The sequence below is a fragment of the Thunnus albacares genome, chromosome 9, assembly GCF_914725855.1.
Source record: "Thunnus albacares chromosome 9, fThuAlb1.1, whole genome shotgun sequence".
Taxonomy (NCBI): Eukaryota; Metazoa; Chordata; class Actinopteri; order Scombriformes; family Scombridae; genus Thunnus; species Thunnus albacares.
This window is the reverse complement of record NC_058114.1, coordinates 1,998,649-2,020,346: the sequence shown is the minus strand read 5'-3', so window position 1 is coordinate 2,020,346 and position 21,698 is coordinate 1,998,649. Positions and strand designations below refer to the sequence as shown.

At 39.4% G+C, this 21,698-nt stretch overlaps 1 protein-coding gene across 1 annotated transcript; it reads left to right on the top strand.

Annotated features, from left to right (window-relative positions):
* Positions 1-435: 435 nt before the first annotated feature.
* Positions 436-21,698, top strand: rab3b (RAB3B, member RAS oncogene family). The gene is made up of 5 exons (XM_044362259.1): positions 436-1,285; positions 10,706-10,930; positions 15,585-15,703; positions 15,795-15,919; positions 18,905-21,698. Exons 2-5 carry the CDS (start codon positions 10,706-10,708, stop codon positions 19,087-19,089), a joined length of 654 nt encoding a protein of 217 aa, XP_044218194.1. The 5' UTR covers positions 436-1,285; the 3' UTR covers positions 19,090-21,698.

Below are 21,698 nucleotides of genomic sequence, written 5' to 3'. Positions count from 1 at the left end.
ACATGAGTAGAACTCCAATGATTAGTTGATCAACAGAAAATAATCGGCAACTATTTTGATAATGGAATAAGCGATTTAGTCATTTTTTGAAGCAAATATGCCAAAAATGTCATCATTTTAGCTTCTCTAATGTGATGATTTAATGCTTTTCTTTGTCATACCTGACAGTAAACTGAATATCTTTAGGTTTTAGACTGTTATTTGGACAAAATAAGATATTTAATGACACAACCATTGACTGGGAAATTATATAGAGCACTTTCACTTTTTTCTGACATTTTATCAACAAAATGATTATTCAATTAATTGAGAAAATAATCGGCATATTAATCTGTAATGAAAATAATGAAATAAAATAAATACAGCAAACAAAACCTCTTTCAATGTTCTGTTGTTGTTTTAAGACAGACTTGAAAAATAGTGAACCTCACCTTTAATCAATTATTAAACATTTATGTCAGTGAATAATTGACCAAATCTCATCGTTTTTATCATCCACGGTTAGTTTAACCTCTGTAGTTCTGTAATGCCGCCACATTAAAATGTCAGGATGATGCTGTGGAGAATAATCTGCTGTAAATACCTCACAAGTCAGTCAGTGTGTTGAATGTGAAAGAGCAGAAAACACACCTGTAGCTATGTGTGTTTTATATGTTTATTGTTGCAGCAGCAGCAGCACAAACAGGCAGTTTTTTCTTCATTTGTTTCAGGAAAATGTCTCTGTTGTTGATGCTGAAGCAATTACAGCCTCACTTGCCAATTATGAGTCATAAATGTGCAGCAGCACTGAAGACTGCCGCCTCTGCCGCTGCGCGTCTGCAGAAATCCGCCGTTTGATAGGGCGGAGGAGGAGCCGCCTGCAAACAGCCTGAAGAAAAAAATAAATAAAAGCCTGTTCATTCACAGAGAAGGAGCCGGCGGTGGTTTATTTTTAGGGGGAGGAGGTGACAGGCAGCAGACGCCTTCGCAAATATTCCCATCGCTTCGCTCCACCTTGAATTAACGCAGGATGTCAGCGTAAAACCGTGCGTAAAAAAGCTGCGTGCGGCACCGCGGAAAAGAGACGTTTACAGGCAATTTTACCTCATTTCTGGAGGAAAAAAAAAATTCCACTCTGCTGCTTGCAAACGACGCAGCCGGCGCTCCTGATCTCCTGGTTCCTAACAGACGGTCAGAGGATCAGATTGTAAACGGCTGTTGTTGAGGATCGTTTGGATTTCATTGAATCTTTTTGAGCCATCAGGTGCAGAGCAGAGAGAGAGAACATCAGATCCGCCCAGCAGAGGTAAGACACAGACAGAAAACACGGATGACCGGCGGTGACACAACACCGTTTAACACCGGTTTAATTAACACACACACATGCACACGCACGCGCACACGCACGCATACACACACACACACACACACACAGGCCTGATGATGTTGCTGATATGAATCTATAACGTCGATCACACCTGAGCCTGTGCGACAATAAAGCTCCATTATCTCCTTATAATAATCTTTAATTAATGTTTAATTGAGTGCCTAATTCTTTCCTCAGACTATATTTCATATATAATCTAATATAGGATAATATCCACATTAATGTGTCTTCTAGGCGTCTATAGGTGCTCAACATTACAGTAATGTATTGATTTTATGATTGGTTTCCAAATTTCTGCACCACCTCCATCATATACTATATTGATTTTGGTTATATTGACGTTTTTTTGCTTTGTAAGTGACATATTTTGATCATAAAACCCAATGAAACACAATGTTCCTATATATCCCATAATAATCTCACAGGTACAGCATGTCTGTGGCTCTCTGGAGGGAGTTGAGCCTCTGTTGGCCTTGTGATTCATCTTAATCTGCCATAGTATGTCTATATTTCACCTCATCTCCTCATAGGAATGTAGTCCTCTGTATTGACCATACACACACACACACACACACACACATCCACACACACACACACACACACACACACACACACACAGACAGGTGACAAATTCTCTGTTATGCTTTTGGGGGCATTTTGCTGGCATGGTTTTGGGTCCACTTGTCCCCTAATAGGGAAGGGTCACTGCTAATCAATACAAAGTTGTTGTGAGTGATCAGCTTTATCCTATGATGAAACATTTCTATCCTGATGGGAGTGGTCTCTTCCAGGATGACAATTCCCCAATTCACAGGACACGAGGGGTCACTGAATGGTTTGATGAGTATTAAATGATGTGAATCATATGTTATGGCCTTCACCGTCACCAGATCTCAACCCAGCTGAACACCTATGAGAGATTTAGGACTGACGTGTTAGACAGTGCTCACCATCATCAAAACACCAGATGAGGGAATATCTTTATGAAGAATATTGTTCCTCAGCCTTGGTGTTGATTCTACTGTCTCTGGACTCTACTGGAGGGATGAACACTGTTCCAGAAACCAAACCATGCCAGCAAAATGCCCCCCAAAGCATAACAGAGCCACCAGATCCCTTCACTGTAGGAGTCAACATGACAACCTGTCATCCGTCCGTACATACATACATACATACATACACACACACACACACACACACACACACACACACACACACACACACACACACATATATATATATATATATATATATATATATATATATATATATATATATATATATATATATATATATATATATATATATGATCCAAGTCTCCTATATTATCTCCATATCCATGTCATATTTCCATATGCTGATATAGTGTTGACATGTGAATTGGCCTTAATATATATTGAGCTTTTTACTAAATATCTCCACAGTGGTGGAAAAAGTACTGAGATCTTTTACTTAAGTAAAATACCACCATGAAAAAACCCTGCATTCAAAATCTTACTGAGGTAAAAAATACCAAAGTAGACAAGCAGGCACATATTATTGTTCCAAGCAGAGTATTTTTCAAGTCTTAATACATGTCTGGAGGGGATCTTCAGTTAAAGATCTCAGTACTTCCTCCATCACTGAAACTAACAATATGTTAAAAGCTGATTGTGTGTTTTACGTATGAAATATTGATCTGAAAAGTAGTCATTTATAAATGTAGTGGAGTAGAAATGGAAAATAGTTTAAAATGGAAGTACTTTGTTTCACTATAGTTTTAATAGCTATAGTTGCTATAATAGCTGAAGTATCTTTATGATATTTTATCATATTTTTATAGGTGCATACAGTGTTTGTAGTGTTGCTCCACTGGGAGTATGCAGAGGCTTGTTGTGATTTTTATGGTTTATACTTTGGCTGAAGTATCCATTGTATCCATCCTATATCCATGCTGCTGTTTAAAATCTTAATGGATTTCAAACAGCAGCATTTAAATACTGCGTTGGTGGAAGGATACATGGTCTCAGAGCACTTTTCAGATGGTGTACAGTAGCATGTGCAGTACTTCAGTTGTTGGTTGTGTGCCGAATGTGCAATATCCTGTTTCATTGAGCAGTACTGATGATATATTATTTTCCTGTTTTTTTTATTAAGCTGTAGTGGTTTTTATCTATATCATTGAAATAATTGTGTGTTTTTTCTGGTTGTTTGATTCTGGATGAATGATGTTAGGTATGTATGTATGTATGTAAGTATGTTTGGGAGATACATGTTTTGTGATGCAGCAATGCTGAGTCCAATAAAGGATATCTTATCTTATCTTATCTTATCTTATCTTATCTTATCTTATCTTATCTTATCTTATCTTATCTTATCTTATCTTATCTTATAGTATAAACATCCTAAATATCCTTGGCTGAGGAAGCCAAAGTAAAAGTATACTAAGAGGAGGATAATTCACTATTATCATTTATAATATTGAGGTGATCATGTCATCTTCACCCAAATTAAGGATTTTGAGCAAGCGGAATCAGTCTTCACTCAAGGTCCACTTATTACCTTTGTAAGCATCTCACGGTCTTCATCTGCAGACGGAGTTTGCCCAGTTGTCATGAAAATGGTTGAGTTGTCATCATGTGACCAACGTTTCACATGAAGGTCACGTGTAACAGTCAAGCAGTCCATTTCTTTGAACATCAATTGTGTTATTTTGCACATTGTGATGTATCGATATTGTAAAATATCCATATTAACGTTCAGTTCTACTGTTTACAGAAGTAATATGATAGTTGGTGGCTATTTATTCTAAAAAATAATCTTATAGTATCTCTAAAGTAAATCTATATGGATATAATGTATCTGTGGTGCTCAATAGTGAGTTTATAGTAGCATTTATGCATCTTTTCATCTTCTATCTTCCCTCTTTTTAATATATCATACAGTCAGTGTTTGTCAACATATAATTGTGTCCACTTGTATGTAAAGTATTGTTATTATAGGCCGTTCTTTGCTGAATGTCTCTTTAAGTAGCATGGTTCTCCCTGTCCAGTGACGCATTGGTGATATTCACAGCCCATATGGTGTAATAATGTATGTAAAGTAAATGCATGATGAGTTGTGTTTGTTCCTGTAACCTCAGCCTGTCAACTGGCATCTACAGCAGCAGGCCGACTGACTTGGTCACAGACAGACAGGACCTAGATTAACTATTACCTTATTGGTTAATTCATTATAAAACATATCTGCCAGATCTTTGCAATATCAGTGTTGGACACAGTTAAAGGCATTAACAGTTTATCTGTTACACATTTACTGGCTTCAGTTCAGTTACACAAATGTAATGACAAAAAGCAGGTTTTAATCACCCAGTTAAAGCTTGTTTCTTTCTGTCCGGCTGATATTACAGATGTATGAACTAAACCACAGACACTCAACTCACCCATACACTCGCCTGTTTTGTTGAGATGTAACGTTTAATCCGCAAAGGTCTGTGTGTTTTTGGGAAATGCTGTTTGTTAAGGGCAGCTTAACATGAATAACCCTAACCCTAACCCTAATAAAAAAAAAACAATCATATTGAATAATTTAAAAAAAAACTGCCGTCCTTATGTAAATATATGAGGAGCCACACGACACAATCTTCAGAAAGGTTCTGTTCCAAGGCTTGTCATTATTAGAGTTGAAACAATTAGGTTAATTGGTGGCTCTAAACTGCCCGTAGGTGGAAATGTGTGTGTGAGTGTGAATGGTTGTCTGTCTCTATATGTCAGCCATGTGATTGACGGGCGACCTGTTCAGGGTTACCCTGCTCCTCACCCAACGTCAGCTGAGATTCACTTCTGCTTCCCCGTGACCCTCTAGAGGATGAGCGGTAAAGAAAATGGATGGATTTACAAATGTTAGTAGGATTTAAATTGAGTTTTTTGTTTTTAACTTCTGGAATAGAACCTGGAAGTTCCAATTTCTTCGGGTCTCTGTGGTGAAAGCTAGGGGGGGGGGGGGGGGGGGTTTGTTGTTGTTGTACAAAGAGAGGAACGTTTGTTGTTCAGCAGCAACATTTTTTAAATAGGACATCCTCTATCCTTAGTCCCTTGATTTAAATAAGGAAAAAAAACAGCAGCAAAAAGTGGAGGGGACAGTGTTTTACCTCTCCTGTCACATCTGTTTTATTTTAATTATCGAGATTTTATGGTGTTCTATATGTGTGCAATATATATATATATATACCTATTCATTACACTTTTACTCTTGTATTTTTGGTCTTGGGGAGACTGAAAAATATATTGTTCAAACTCTTTGTATATCAAGCACCTCTCGCTACTATCCATACAGCCTGACCTCCTTCCTATGTGACTAAGTCCATGTAGGAAGGAAGTTGTAATTACACAGTTATAACCCAAAGCCTCACCGTTTTCCTAAACCTAACCAAGTGTTTTTTGTGCATAAATTTAACCAAACCTTAACCATAGGGTTGTCACAAACATTTATTTTTCAACAGTGATGTATAATGGTTTTGGAAAACACAGACGGATGATGTTGTCCAACTGATATGGGCGTCAGATCAGAAAATGCTCCTATGTGTAGCGTTGGACTGACAACATATTTTACACTGACGACCTCAATGTGATGACAAGATTTCAAGCCGCAAACAGTCACTGCACCAAGCTGTTGTTAGCTGGACCGACCCTATAACCGCAGTTGTCTGTGAGTGCCTGAGTGAGTGATGAAGTTTCACCATTGGTTGGCTGGCCGAGTGTTGGAGTTTCCCCATTGGCCGTTCCTCTTTCAAAATGAATTGACATGAGATGATGGAGGACAGCAGCACGACACAGAGTGACTGTGTTTCCTGATCAGAGCTTTCAGCTTTGGTGTAAAGTTGGCTAAAATCCTTTTTAAACGCGTGCCAGCGTCTCTGTGTCTCCTCCTCTACCGTCCAACGTGATCCACTCTGCGGCTGGCAGCGCTGTCAGCAGCCGGCAGCAAAGATGCTCCGTGGTGCGACTGGATTTTATAACTGACAGGACGCAAGCTTTTTATTTCTCTGACATTTTCACATCACAAACGATGAACAACAGCATTAAAACACGAGTCTTGCAGGTAAAACATGAGACTCATGTAGCTGTCATATCAGGGTAGTGTGGGGCGGCTGCTCTGCAGGTGCGCTTGATTTGACTGTAACTGCAGTAGCTGGGTGGAGATAAGCCTCCTGAATTTGCACCCAAAATGCTGTCAGAACTTTCATTTACAATTTCCACTGCAGCTTCCAGGATCATCGATTGGGAAAGAGGCTGAAAAAAGGTGCATAGAAGCATGAGGGTGAGTGCACGGTTAAAGCACCAAATAACCATCACTCTGACAAAACGCTCACTGCGGAGTGAAAAATGAAAGACATCCACAGAGTGAAACAGATGAAAGAGCAGAGGGAGTTAACAGATAATTAGAATAGTTATAATTAGAAGTAAAATAAGTTCACTTCAAATCAAACATCCCAGGATGTGATTCTTGCTGCTGCATTTATAACCTTTTTTGACTGAAACGTTGTATAACCATGTCATGTGATGCTGCTTCGGTGCACTTAAACAACAAATATTACTGGTACAATTACAGAAAATTGCAGATAAACATTTAATATCCAGGAACTCACATTATAGACACGACCACTGACTATCACTGTAACACACTGGCCACAGTTTCACACAGTGACCATACAGGGTCCAGTAATACACTCGGTTTTGACCCAGTCTTGTTTTCTAAATGTTGAGACACAAGCTGCCTCATAACAATAGACAACATAATACAGTAAGACACACTTTACACAATGAAAAATTCAGATTGTTGCAAATTCAATTGAAAATGTCTCAGAATTCACTCTTGAGATATGAAGTCAGTTTTCTTTATGGTGACATGATAACAGCACATAAGAGTCCTGATATTAGAAATGTCTGCTGAGTCGTAATATCCAGAATTGTAATTTCAGATGAATTTAGTCTTAGTTTTTCCTCCCCTGGTCTCTGACAGAGAGGATGAGTCTCCACTGACACAGCCATCCACGCTAGATTAAACCCAGCAGGATATTCAGCTGTGACTCATCTGCTGCTCACATTCATTCAGCTCCGACTCCGACGCTCTCTTTTCGGAAAATTCTGTTAGTACACTTCCATGTAGTACACTGTGTACAGTGTGTATGGTATGTTGTTATGGTATATTGATTTACATATTGTTTTTGCTGTGATCTACGTAGCCTATAGACCAGACTGTTGACAACTCCAGGTTCACTTTAATAGTCACCTGTCTAAAGCAAGATGCATCATGGAGAGAGCTTTTGGCATCCTGAAGATCAAGTGGAGGTCCATTTTCTTGACAGCGCTGGAGGTGGATGTCCTCTCTGTCCTGTAGGTTCTCGCCTGCTGCACAGTCCTGCGCAACATCTGTCTCAGCGATGGGGACCTGTTGCAGCCAGAAGATGTTGATGTGGAGGGAGCAGCAGGGGACCAACCAGAACCAGCACCTCCAGGCGCCATCTGTGGAGCAGAGGACAGGCACCGGATGGCAATGCTGTGTTATGCACCAGATCACGACCATGCTCATTAATTGATTAAATAAATCATTTTGCTTAAAATTAAATAGTTTTAAAACTGTTTTTAATCGTATTTAAATGTCTTTTATGTGTTTCTTTTGCACTTTGTCTTAATGCTTTTAATGTTTTATGTAAAACACTCTGAATTGCCTTGTTGTTGAAATGTGCTATACAAATAAACTTGCCTTGCCGTGTGTGTGAATATTAGTGATTGACTAAAGATCTAGAGTGACAATAATAGATAGAGCAGATAATGAGTTTTTTTTTTATTATTTGTTTAGTCATTGTTCGAGGTGCTCCTCCCTAGCAGCAATCTCCTTGTCTCTCCTCTCTCCTCTCCCTCATCTCTTTAAAAAAGTGCTCCTCCCTCTCTACAGCCTCACATTGACTCCTCTCCTCCCTCTCAGCTGCCTCTCTGGCTCTGGTCTCCTCTCTCTGTTGCCTTCACCTCCATCTCCCGCATATCCCTTAAAACCTCCACGACATCAACCCGCTGCCTTTTTTTTGGGGTGGATGTCATGGATGTTGTGGCTGTGTCCTGTTCTTGGTGTCACCACAGAGGGAGGTTCGACCACGCCACATCCTTGGAGGATAAAGCAATGAGGAGTGGTCTCACCTTCCTCTGTGCTGACCCCAGTTCTGTGGCACTTCAGGTCCTGCAGAGGAAGGACAGCAAGAAACAGAAAAACACTCTGGTTTCAGATCAAACATTCCAAATGTCATTCCTTGCAAATTCCTAACCGTTTTCAGTGTTTCCCCTATGATTTTTGTTCAGCAGCAGTGCAGCTGTGCTCAGTAGAAATGATAAAAAGACTAAAATGTATGATGCAAAATGTAAAATGTAGTTCATTTGTATTATGAGCACTATACATTAAGTGTGCACCAAACATAATGAATAATAAACTGTGAAATTTCAGTGGTGCTCTTAATTCAGTATTGATGGTTTCACCACTGCTATTGAATGCGTGTTGGGGAAACACTGGTATTACATTTCCTGGGGCTACTAACTACTTTCACCAGAAAAAAAGTTAAGTAATTATTCAGAGTCAATATGAGAGCATCCAAATAGCTGTAACATGAGTAACATGAATGCAGTATTACACTGATATATTTTAAAGTTACCTCTTCATCAACTCAAATAATAATTGATAACTTTTCATATCCGTAGGGCTGATTACCTCACAGTGATAGTGACGTGTGAAAAAGTCAACCGACCTTATATTTCCGTTTGAGGTTTTCCCTTTTTATTTTATTTTTTCACAAAGGCTCGTATGTTCTGATTGAAATACAATTGGATCACAATAATGGCATGACACTGCATGCAGTAACCTCAATGTATAGAAACCAGTATATAGCAATGTTGGAAAGGTTTCATATGATAGTGTTAAACAATAGCTAGATATATGCATTCACTTACTTGTATCCATTCATGGCAGCAATCCGCCTCACTTTGAAAAAGGAGGCGTTGGCAACTGGCCACAAAATAAGGGACCCCGTTTACAACTTGCCAAACCTCTGACCACACATCTAATACTAAAATCTTCTACAGTGAAGACAATATTTATATCGATACTTATATTTGTATGGTGTGAAGTTCACCATAGCAATTGCAACCGCTGCAGCTTCCTCGGCCGCCATTTTCACAAGTTAGATGATAGGTTGGTGGAACCTCCCCTTCGGCTATGTAGCCAAGATGGCGACCATCGAGGGTGAGAAGTGTCCGGTGTTCCACACTCAACTTTTTGACCGTTATGAGTGCACCATCTGGGTACTCATAGTAAACTGAATTTTGTCATAATTGTCAGTGTGAATGAACTTATGCACTCAAAATAACAAATAACGAGTCTTCAAAGGATAAAACCCTTCTAAGCAAAGGGCTCGGTGGTTTAAGTCTAACAGGAAATGTTTGTTTACAACAAGTCTTTGTTTGTTGGGTCTTTGTGCTGAATCACATTTGGCTGCAGCTCATCATCACAGTCGGGTGAAAATTTCTATAATGTCAGATTTGCAGGAACAAAGAGAAGCACTTCTGTGCTCACCCAACAGGTTTTAAAATAGTTTCATCACAGCAAGAGGTTGAAGAATTTTTTCAGCCCACAGAGGAAAATCTGAAGTAAAAACAGAATCTGTTAAACTGTTAATTGCCTTTGACATTTGAGTCATACATTTGAATTCAAAGCAAATGTTATGTTGGTCATATTCTCAGTTTCTAAGATGAGAAGTTTTATTTCTACCAAATGTTTTTATCCAAGTTGTCACCTGCAGTTGGTGTACATGTGAAAATAAATGTTTACTGTTTTGTGCGATAGGCAATTTTCATTCAAATGAATTAGGTATCAATTAATTAAACAGGTTTCCCGTTTACCAATGAAGGATGCTCACACAGCAAGGGGGCTAAAAACCCTGTTGCAACAGTATCATGACAGCTTATATACAGACATTTTCAGTATTTAGACATAAAGCAACTAGCTGGAAACCAGTAAAATGATCAATCTGTCAACTGCAGCTAACGTGACACGTATTCCAGTGAGAAACAGCAACTAGTAGCAGTGATGATACTAACAGACTACACAAGGTTACAGGTGGTGAGAAATGAACTGTGTGTCCCAAACCACGACGATAACGTTAGCATAAAAATAAAAAAGTAACATTAGCTTTAAAAAAGGTAACATCAGCATACAAAATATAAAAAAATGTTAGTGTGACATTGAAAATCGAAACTTGTTAAGATGAATATCACACTGATTGTGTGTTTTTCTCTCTTCAAACCAAATCGTCAGATGGCGAAGGCAGACCAGCGTTTCGGCCAGCGGGACGGCTCCGACCAGAACTTTGACTACATGTTCAAGTTGCTGATCATCGGCAACAGCAGCGTCGGGAAAACGTCTTTCTTGTTCCGCTATGCCGACGACTCCTTCAGCAACTCCTTTGTCAGCACCGTCGGTATCGACTTCAAGGTGAAGACGGTTTATCGCAACGACAAGAGGATCAAGCTGCAGATCTGGGTGAGCATGGACGGATAGATACTGTTGATAAATCAAAACTCAATTTACTGTTCACTACAGAATAAACTATTGGATCTTTATCATACAGGAAACAGTGATTGACTGAATTATTTCAGACACAGCTCTGATGATGGTTAGCAAAATGCTAATGCTAATGGAAACCAGTGTAAGCATGATTAGCTCCCATGAGTCTCACTTAAGATGTTATTATTGGGAGCTTTTTTATCAAAAAAAAAAAAAAAAGAAGCTCATAATTGCATCTAGTTCAGTGGCAGAATCTTTCAAATGGTCAAATATTTTTCACAGAGTATAGACAGAAAATGTAATGCAACATACTGTATATAGTAGCTATATGTGATATACTATAAGGTATTGAAGCATAACATATGGTAATATAAAATACTGTAACACAATGTAATGTAACATAACACAACATAACACAACATAACATAACATAACATAACATAACATAACGTGGTTATATAATATACTGTAACATAACGTAACATAATATAACATTTGGCAATATAATAAACTGGAACATAACACAATACACTGTATAACATAACATATGGTGATATAATATATGTGTGATATAACATAATATACTGTAACATAACGTAATACATGGTAGTATAATACACTGTAATATAATGTAACATAACATAGCATGTGGTAATATAACATAAAATAACATATGGTGATATAATACACTTTAACATAACAGAAAATATGGTGAAATAATACACTGTAATGTAACATAACATATGGTGATATAATATACTGTAACATAACGTGGTAATACAGCATAATATAACACATGGTGATATACACTGTAATGTAGTGTAACATAACATTGGTGATATAATACACTGTTACGTAGTGTAACATGAAACATGGTGATGTACTGTAATGTAAAGCAACACAACATACAGACTCAGGATGTACTGCTGCAGTGTAACATGATGTTCTGCTCTCAGTCAACAACAAGCTGCTGGGAGGAAGAGAAAAGACACACACATAGACTTCTGGCTATGGCTTGTATCATCAGCGGTGATGTTGTTGCCATGGCAGCAGCCCTTCATGCTCACTCACTCTCTCGCCAACACACACACACACACACACACACACACACACACACACACACACACCCTAACAGTGCTGTCTTCAGTGGCAATTAAAGAGACCTCTTGGGGCGAAGAGGTTGAGACCCGGCAAGGGACAGAGGAGCCTGAAGGGGGGATGTGGGTGAGGTGGTGTGTGTGATAAAATGTGTGTGTCTGTGTGTGTGTCTGTGTGTCTGTGTGTGTGTGTGTGTGTGTGTGTATGTTGGAAGGGGAGTGGGGGACAGTGCCATAAGTAGAGCTAATCAAAGCCGATTGATTCAAACTGAAAGCACAGCGATGAGTAAAAATAGACGCACACACACAAAAACACACATTTAAAAAAAAAACACACACATGTATACAGTTACACAAATGTATGACAGAACCAACTTAAGCACGGCTTTGTGTCTCTAGTGCCTGTAGCTTAGCCTTAGGCACAATACTAAAGCCTCATGGGATTTGTAGTTGTTGAATACTTACAAAACATTCTTGTTTGTGTTAAGCTTTGTTTTAAAATGATGAGGTGTTCAGATGTTACTGTCCAGTGCAGCAGTAGACACTCACTGATCTTATAATCTAAGAATATAGACAGAAAACATTTAGGAGCATGTTTCAGCTTTTAAGAAAGACCGATGAGAGAAAATACAGACTCTGGTCGAGGCTGGCTGGTTCATCTTCTCATGCGGTCTCATAAGATTTGCATTCATCATTGCGTTCTTTAATTCTTATTTTCAATCTCAAAATCGTTTTTACGCTTGTCTGAGGTGTAACAGTAGTTGTGGATAAAAAAGGTGAAGGTAAAGATTAAACTTTATAGAAACCTGATAATTCATTCAGCAGTTTTAAATCAAATAATAGAAAACATCTGTTCAGTCAAAGATACAAAGATGGTGGACATAAAGACTGAAGCGGAGAAGCAGATGAGACGGCAGGGATGATCAGGTGAGAAAGACCTCACCAATGCTCTTGTGGCTGAATAGGAGAAAAATCCCTGCAGCCAGGTTCCAACATCTGCTGGGAAACCAGGAGAGTGGAGGCTGTTATAGCAGCACATTAATGTCCGTGTTAGACTATCACACATGGAGGAAGCTGTCCACACACACTTTTGTGCAGTGACGTCGTCTTCTGTGGAAATCAAACACATTTCTCTCTGCTTTCAACTCAGCTGAGAGGAATCAGTCACTGCCTGAGGCTCCGCTTATCACCCTCCATGAATAATGTTGCTACCGCATTCAGCACACACACACACACACACACACACACACACACACACACACACACACACACACGTCGTCCTAGGTCCCTTTTGGGGACATTACATAGATTAGAGACTTACCCAAACCCAAACCATAATCATAACCCGTAACCTAACCTTAACTACTGACCTAGAAATCAGCTTTTTCCCAATTGGACAAGCCTTCCCCAATTAACTGGTCTTTAGTCTGAAATTTGTCCACACACACACACACACACACACACACACACACACACACACACACATACACATACACATAATCACACATCAAATCTAAATTAATTCAATGCAAACGAGCATTCACCGTATCCTACAGGAAAGAATCAGTGTTTGTTGAATGTGTGCAGAGCAAGTGAAGCACAAAAGAGCTAAATTTAGAGGAGTGACTGCACCCAGGCCAGCTGTGCTGGTATGGGGATGAAGTGATGAAATGGTGGTAGGATGGAGCCGGATGGCGGCTGAACGATGTTAAGAGTCGCGGATGTGCGTGAAAGTCACATTGAGGCTCAGCTGGTTTGTTGTAAATGAGCCGCGATCAGCGCCTGCGGCTGCGGATCGATCGCTGCTCCAGATAAGACGGTTAAGAGTCTTAGAGGAGATGAGGCTGAAACCAGTCGCGCTGTTTGGTCGCTGAGAGATGAGAGAGTGAGATATTCACACTCTGACAGCAGTGAAAGTCTTGATGACTGATTAGCTGCACAAATCCAAAGCTGTGTCCCTGATGCTTTCATTTATTATACCATTAAGTACGTTTTCAAACAACCGACTGCTTTTCTGCACACTTTGAGTTCACATATAAAATGTTTTTATTTTTCAACAATATCAGCTCATATCATCACCAGGGAGAATGAGTCTGACCTCTGAGGAAAAAAAAAAAGACTGAGTCATTTGTTTAGTAAGTGCCCCAAAACATCATCTGTTGACACTGCAGTGACAGCGCCCTCTAGTGGTCGTAGTAATGATGGCGGAAGCAAAGGAGGAAATCAGATGATGTTATTTTAGAGCGATAAAGGACGTTGGGAGGAAATCAGATGATGGATGGGTCAACAAAACATCAGACTTTAACCATGGATGTCTTAAAGGATAAGGCTGCGATTTCCTATGTTTTCTTCTTGTCAACAAATCTCATGTTTGGATACAAACCAACAATGAACTGATCTACTAACAAATATTGTTTGTTTATCCAAAGCCTGATATATCTTATTCCTCTGTGCTGTAGACTTCTATTATTGTCCAAAAACTATTAAAAATACGTCAATGAGTCACACTGCTGCACTGGGTGACATGTTTGGTCACTTTAGTTTGTTTAGGGTCAGCGTCATGTGACTCTGGAAAGTATTTCCGTGTCAGGAGGAGACCACTGTGCCTGCATGAGGACGTGATTCTCTTTATAGTGAACTATTGCCAGTTTTGCACGCTTGTTGTATTGATCAGACTCTGACCCAGAAACTGTAAATTTCTCCAAGTAGTTTAGTACAAAGTCAAGAGTTTTGTGATGCGTCGCACAACAAGCTAGCAGAGCATCATCAACAGACCTGCGTCCTCATGCATGCACGGCTCTTCCTGACGCACAAATACTTTACTGAGAGTGAAAAACTGACGCTGTTAATAGTCTTTGAAGCAGTTTCTAAACAACATGACCAAACTCTTCATGATGAAGGAACATGTCACCCGGTGCAGCGGTGTGGCTCACTGATGTGTTTTTAATAGATTTTGGACGACAACGGAGGTCTACGGCACAGAGGAATAAGATATATCAGGCAGACAAACAGACAGGGGAAAACAGGGAAACATAGAGAAACACAGGGAGAAAAACTAGAAATCCAGCCAGAGCCCTGACAGACTGGACCTAATTAATCCTAACCAAACCTTAACAGCACATTAAGGTTTGATTAATGTGCGATATTGGCTCAAACTATCACAGATATCCACCGCCAAAGGAGGGGCAATTAATTTGGTTGGCAATGCACAATAACAAAAGAAATCCACAGCAGACACCGTATGAAAGACGTAGTGCCACAATAACTCACAAACTAACATATTCCAAGAGGACATTGGTATAAAACTCCAGACAACCACAGATTTGAAAAGAAAATCTCTGGATGTCCTCTTGGAATATATGTTTTGGAGACCAAACACAACAATATTTCAGAAAACAGCAGTTCTAGTTGGTAGAATAGTGAGTAAACTCCCACTGATGTGCTTCTGGCCATGGATGTGAACAGCCCAGTAGTGTCGGGTTTCTAAAGATAAGTTCTGAGTTTTATCACAGAGTTTGTGTTTTTGTTTCCAGGACACGGCGGGGCAGGAGCGTTACCGCACCATCACCACAGCCTACTACCGCGGCGCCATGGGCTTCATCCTCATGTATGACATCACCAACGAGGAGTCCTTCAATGCTGTCCAGGACTGGTACGTGATTGGTTTGGAGCTTGATTCAGATTCCAGTCATTAATAGCTGATGATTTATGTTGCTGTGTGTGTGTGTGTGTGCGTGCTGAAGGGCCACCCAGATTAAGACGTACTCATGGGACAACGCCCAGGTGATCATGGTGGGCAACAAGTGTGACATGGACGAGGAGAGAGTCGTACCTCCAGAGAAAGGAAAACACCTCGCAGATCAATTAGGTGAGAAACTGCTGCATGAAAGCTGCAAAATACTCCTCAGATCAAGACTCGTATTTAGAAGATAAAGAGAAGATAAAAGTACAAATCTTTCACTTTTATTCACAAACTTGAGAATAAAATCTGTTGTCAGAGAGCTGCAGAGGTGTGTTCAGTTGGCTCAGAGAAGATCCTGGATGACTGCAGGACAGAAACTCTGTTTTCTTTCTGATTGGACGAGATATGATCAATAATAAAATATGAAGCAGCATCATTAAGATCAGAGTTGTTTTAGTTGGTTATTTGTATGTGAACATTTGATAGGATATTTCTATTATCTTTTTTAATTTATATGTATCAAACAAACAACAAGAATAAATCTGCATTGATTTGAATGATCAATTACTTTCTGATCATCTCCATTGTCTGCACTTATCAGTGTGGAGCTAAATTAGCTTGTCTACCATGTCTACTACAGTAAAAGTACATAAGTATTATGAGCTTGATGTAGTTAAAGTATTGCAGTAAAAGTACATAAGTATTATGAGCTTGATGTAGTTAAAGTATTGCAGTAAAAGTACATAAGTATTATGAGCTTGATGTAGTTAAAGTATTGCAGTAAAAGTAGTGGTTTGGTCCCTCTGACTGATATATTATTATATATGACATCATTAGATTATTAATAGTGAAGCATCAGTGTTAGAGCAGCATGTTACTGTTGTAGCTGCTGGAGGTGGAGCTAGTTTACACTACTTTATATACAGTTAGCTAGTTTAGTCCAGTGGTTCCCAACCTAGGGGTCGGGCCCCTCCAAAGGGTCAGCAGATAAATCTGAGGGGTGGTGAGATGATTAATGGGAGAGGAAAGAAGAAAAAACAAAGTTCTGATACACAAATCTGTTTTCAGTTTTCCGACTTTTTCTCTAATCTTGAGAAAATGTACTTAGTTACTTTCCACCACTGGACAGACGTAAAGAATAAATAATTTTTTTTAAGTATGAAAAATCAACTATTTATTCTTGAAAGTCTGATAACTACAGACCCAGATTATCAAAAACTTTGCACTGTCATGGTGTGAATTTCTGTCTGATGTTCAGCTTTACTGTGTGAAACAGGAGATGAACTTCTATTAACCAGTTCAACTCCAGGAGAAAATGACTTTCCCCCCCGGAGGTGTGTGTAAAACAAAATACTACAAGTGTGTGTACATATTGCTCTGGGCCGATGAGATGTTCTAATTAGAGAATGCACAATACTGGTTTTAGCTCCACTGCTGGGAGCTATTTTCCAAGATATAAGTCTTGAATAAATACACGCTGTAGGCTCCGGATTAAACTCCACTGAAATAAGAGATATTCACACAGTTCAGGGAGAAGTTACAGACACAGTCAGAAGTGACTGCCAGAAGTTCTGCCAGATATCAGAGTCCTTCATCCAGCCTGGATCTGTGAGGTAAAACACCATGTTTAACATTTGGACAGGTGAAAACGTCTTCTCATGTTTCAGATATTTGTGAAGTGGGCAGAAGAGTCTGAATATAGCAAACACAACCCTGAGAGGTTGAAATAAATAAAGCCACTCCCAAGTTAAGTCAGAAAACAATCTTTAAAGCTCCAAACGGAGTGATGCACATGTTCAGACAGTGATACTAGATTAGTTCAAAAGCACAGGACAAATCCACAGCTGTGAAGTTTAAATAGGACGTGTAAAATCTAGAGCTTAAACACACACACACACACACACACACGCTCTCCCATGATGGGACTGTCAATAGATACTCTCTGAACTGACACACAAAACTAATTAAATGAACTAGCTGAGGGTGCAGTTCAATGAGTTTTTCACTATCAGGATCTCATATCTGATGTTTATATTAAAGGAGACATATTATGTTTTTAAAACAAGGATACAGACTAGATTAAAAAGGTGAATCTTAACAGGGACATATTCTGCTTTTAGTGATTCTCTGTTATTTTTATTCTGTTCTGATGTTGGATGTTAAACATGGTCAAAGTATGTAAAAAATTGCTCCCTGCAAGACAAAAGTCAGGGCTTCAACTGCTCTGATGTCAGACCGTTCGCACACGCCCACAAACGTATTCAAGTTTTGGTCATTGGTCATTAAAGTTTTTATTTCACATTTAAAAGCACAAAAATAGAGATAGTATAAATGTGGTAAATTAAAATAAAGGGGAAAAAGAAGAAAAAAAGAAAAACAGGCAAACAAAACCAAACAAACAAACACACAGTACCTATTTATATCAACAAAACCAAACAAAATAAACCAACAAAACAGAAGGCAGTCAAAAAGAACGACCCGGCATTTCAGTGTTTCTTTATATTGTGTTAACCATCACCCCGAACCCTCTTTAAGATGTAGCGACCTTAATGTATGTTAGAAGATATTGTCACATTTGGTTAGTTTTGCTTTGAACATTATTTACTTTGGCAGTCAAGTACAAAAGCAGAAGTCTCCGTCATGAGTCTCTGGTCTACGTGGACTCTTCCAGCTACGTAAAATAAGCCTGAAGACTGAACTGTGCTTTAGTAAGTCCTGGTGGCATGAGAGATTTATCTAAAGATGATCTTCAGACCAACATCAGCTATGCATGAAAACAAACGCAGCCTCCTCTTTCATTTGATTGTTCATTCTTTGTTTTGTCTCTCCGGCGCTTCTGGGACGTTCAAGTCACATACTTAATTTATTCGCTCTTTATTTGGACTGTTTTAACACAGAGCTGATTTCAGAGTTCAGTTTTATTCAGGTTATATGGAAATATTGGAGTCCCTGTAATATGACTGAACTTTTAGGACAGTAGATCAGAAATGTACTTCTTTTGAGCAGAATTTTAGTGATTGAGATGCCAACTATGGTTTAATCCAACTAGATGAACTAATTTATCTGTCTTTAAGAAAATGTTTGCATATCTAAAACATCTGATCTGCGTTGCGACGGCCTGAACCTCCCCAAAGCTTCTTCATATTCACACTTTCCTGTTTCCTCCTGCAGGCTTCGAGTACTACGAGGCCAGCGCCAAGGAGAACATCAACGTGCGGCAGGTCTTCGAGCGCCTGGTTGACATCATCTGTGTGAAGATGTCGGAGCGCGTGGACGTGGAGGCGCCGGCGGCTCCCGGCACCAAGACCACCAGACTGACCGACAAGCCCGCCCAGCTACCTCAGAAGTGCTGCTGATCGTCCGTCATCCCTCTGCCGTTGTCTCGTCCGCTCCCCCAAGCTCTCGAGAAAAAGAAAAAAACAGATGTAACATTCCTCAACTCACTCTCTCTGCTTCAGTCCATGTTTGTGAGCAGTCAATAATCACCACGCCTACTGCAGTTTCTGCTAACTAACATTTATATAGCTATAGTTTCATCCTCTCCCCGTCCCCAAGTATCTGAGGTTGGTCCTTCTGTAGACGGAGCAGTAAGGGCAGCAGTGTACTCTCAACAAAATTTAACTTGGCGTGTTTATAAGGTTGTAGAGCCATGTTGAATATGTCGCTGTGAGAAAGGAGGCCAGTTTATTGAACAGTGTTAAAAAACAGATACAGGAAGTCATGAGATGTAGTCTGAGAAGGAAAATAAAGGCTGGTCACACTATTAGTCATTAGTTAATCTATTCATGAAACAGGCAACGCTGGAAGCTCGCTGGCAGGGCTGGTTAGTGAACCGCTGCAACTGGCAAGCTAATCGCTAACATGCTATCCAGCTGGGAACATGCTATGGCTACTCAGTCACAGTGGCTCTCTGTCGTTCTCTGAGCTTGCTCAGTAATTCCCTAACAGGACAATATGTTCACACAGTTTAATAAACACGGTTAAAATACATATTTGTACCATGGACTCCTGTCTGAAAACTCTTCCCTATTAAATGGAGCAGTTTGTTTGCGTATCAAAGCCGAACGCGATACAAAAGCTTTGTGCTGAATCGTACCAATAAATTATTTTGCCATAAAATTTTACTGTTTTAGATGCTGTTGTGACCGGGCCTTAAAGCTGTAATTACGAATCTTTGAACATACATGTAAAAGCCTCTACATAGAGAGACAGTGGTTGTGTGTAAGCATAGGTCCGAACAATGCATGGTGTGATCCTGAGCATCAAATAAGCTGATTAGTTGATCTAACTGTTGGGAGGCAGGTTTAAAATGGATGCGTTAGTGTAATATCCCACATCAGAGCACATTTTTTAAAAAAGCAGGTGTGCCTCGAACGCTTACATGCAGCACACATCAGCAGGTTCTCGAAGCTCACGAACGCTAGAAAGTAGGACATCAACCTGCAACGATGCACATTAAGACGCCACTGGTGTGTGCAAAATCAGTTGGTGCAGGTGTTTTGTGTTGTATGTTGCGAAGCATGTTCCTGGCTGAAGTAAACTAAAAACACACAACCCAAAGTATTCAGAAGTAAACCCCTGAATTGCAGGTAAACAGCAACAGCGAATGTGGTTGTGTAAACATTTCGAGATGCATCCGTAGAAACACGCCAAATTATGTTTTGTGCAAGTGTCCTGTCAGGAAGCAGGAAGCAGGTCCACAGGTAAGCACAGCACTGCCTCTCCTCTAAAAGTGTAGCACAACGAGAAACTCACAACTCCACTGCTGCTCATGTTCACAAGTTTACAGGTTGTAGTTGTTCATCGAGTCATCCGCCGAAACATCATATAGGCTGCTTCTCAGATAGCTAGTGATAGTAAATCCATTCTAATACAATATGCCTATAGCCCACTAACTGTTACTGGCCTTACTTAGTGCTGTTTTTAGCTTGAAAGATGCTTTAGGGCTACACCACCAATGCACAACTCCCAGGCAGGGCTGCAGCCAAAATCATATGAGTCAAAGAATAAACAGAACCGGGTCGAGTCCGAGACTGACACATGTCCAGTACAAGAACCAGACAAAGTGTACAGCTAATGCTGCTCTGCAGTGGTTTTTAACAGCACAAAGTTAAACAGAGAGTGCCTCGTGATGTTTTAACAGGGTCCATTTAGATTATTAGTGTGGGTAGAAGTATGAAGTATGTACAGGAACAATAATAACAGCACTTGTGTTGCACTTTCATTAACAAACACTTCAACTGCTGATATTAACACCAGAACTGGACCGAGGAAGTTGTTATAAAATTAATATCAGTTTTATTTCAAATGAACAACGTAGAAACCTACAGAAGCTTGCTGCATTCACCAAAAGAAAAATATGATTTCTGCATATCTCATAATTATGACTATTATGTACTTATATAGTACTCATATTTCAATATTAATAGATTGTAATTATGAGATAAAGATCTTGTCTTGACAAGAGAGTTATTAGAGATGAGATTAAAAAGTCAGATTTATGAGAAAACATCTAATTTTTTGTTTTTTTGGTGAATTAAACTTCTGTAGAAATCCAACTGACTCAAAATTAGAAAATAATTACTGCAACATGTTAACAGACTGTTTTGGATTGTTGGCAGATAATCGCCATAATGTGAGAATGTGTTTGTTTAAAATGTATTTTTTTACATATTTTTTCTCATATGAGGATTTTAAGTCATGAATATTTAATAACAAAAACTCTTGAGCGAGCACAAATCTAAAAGAAAAATCCATCATCAGGTCAGGAATTTAAGGGTCTGCATGTGTAACACCTTTAACAATAGATCAGCCTCTTAGTTTTGGTGGTTTACTTCCTGTCTGGTGCAGCTGCAAAATATTGAATACAGCGTACACAAGATAACAGACAACATTACACAAAACCAAGAATTACAACAATAAACAAAGCAAACAACAAAAGAGGAAAAAAAGTACTTGAAAAATA

Excerpts from the sequence above, each read along its gene's own strand:
- rab3b (XM_044362259.1), top strand. The coding sequence starts at position 10,706 with ATGGCGAAGGCAGACCAGCGTTTCGGCCAGCGGGACGGCTCCGACCAG. Across the intron at positions 10,931-15,584 it reads GGATCAAGCTGCAGATCTGG|GACACGGCGGGGCAGGAGCG; the intron begins GTGAGCATGGAC and ends TTTTGTTTCCAG. Across the intron at positions 15,920-18,904 it reads ACACCTCGCAGATCAATTAG|GCTTCGAGTACTACGAGGCC; the intron begins GTGAGAAACTGC and ends TTCCTCCTGCAG.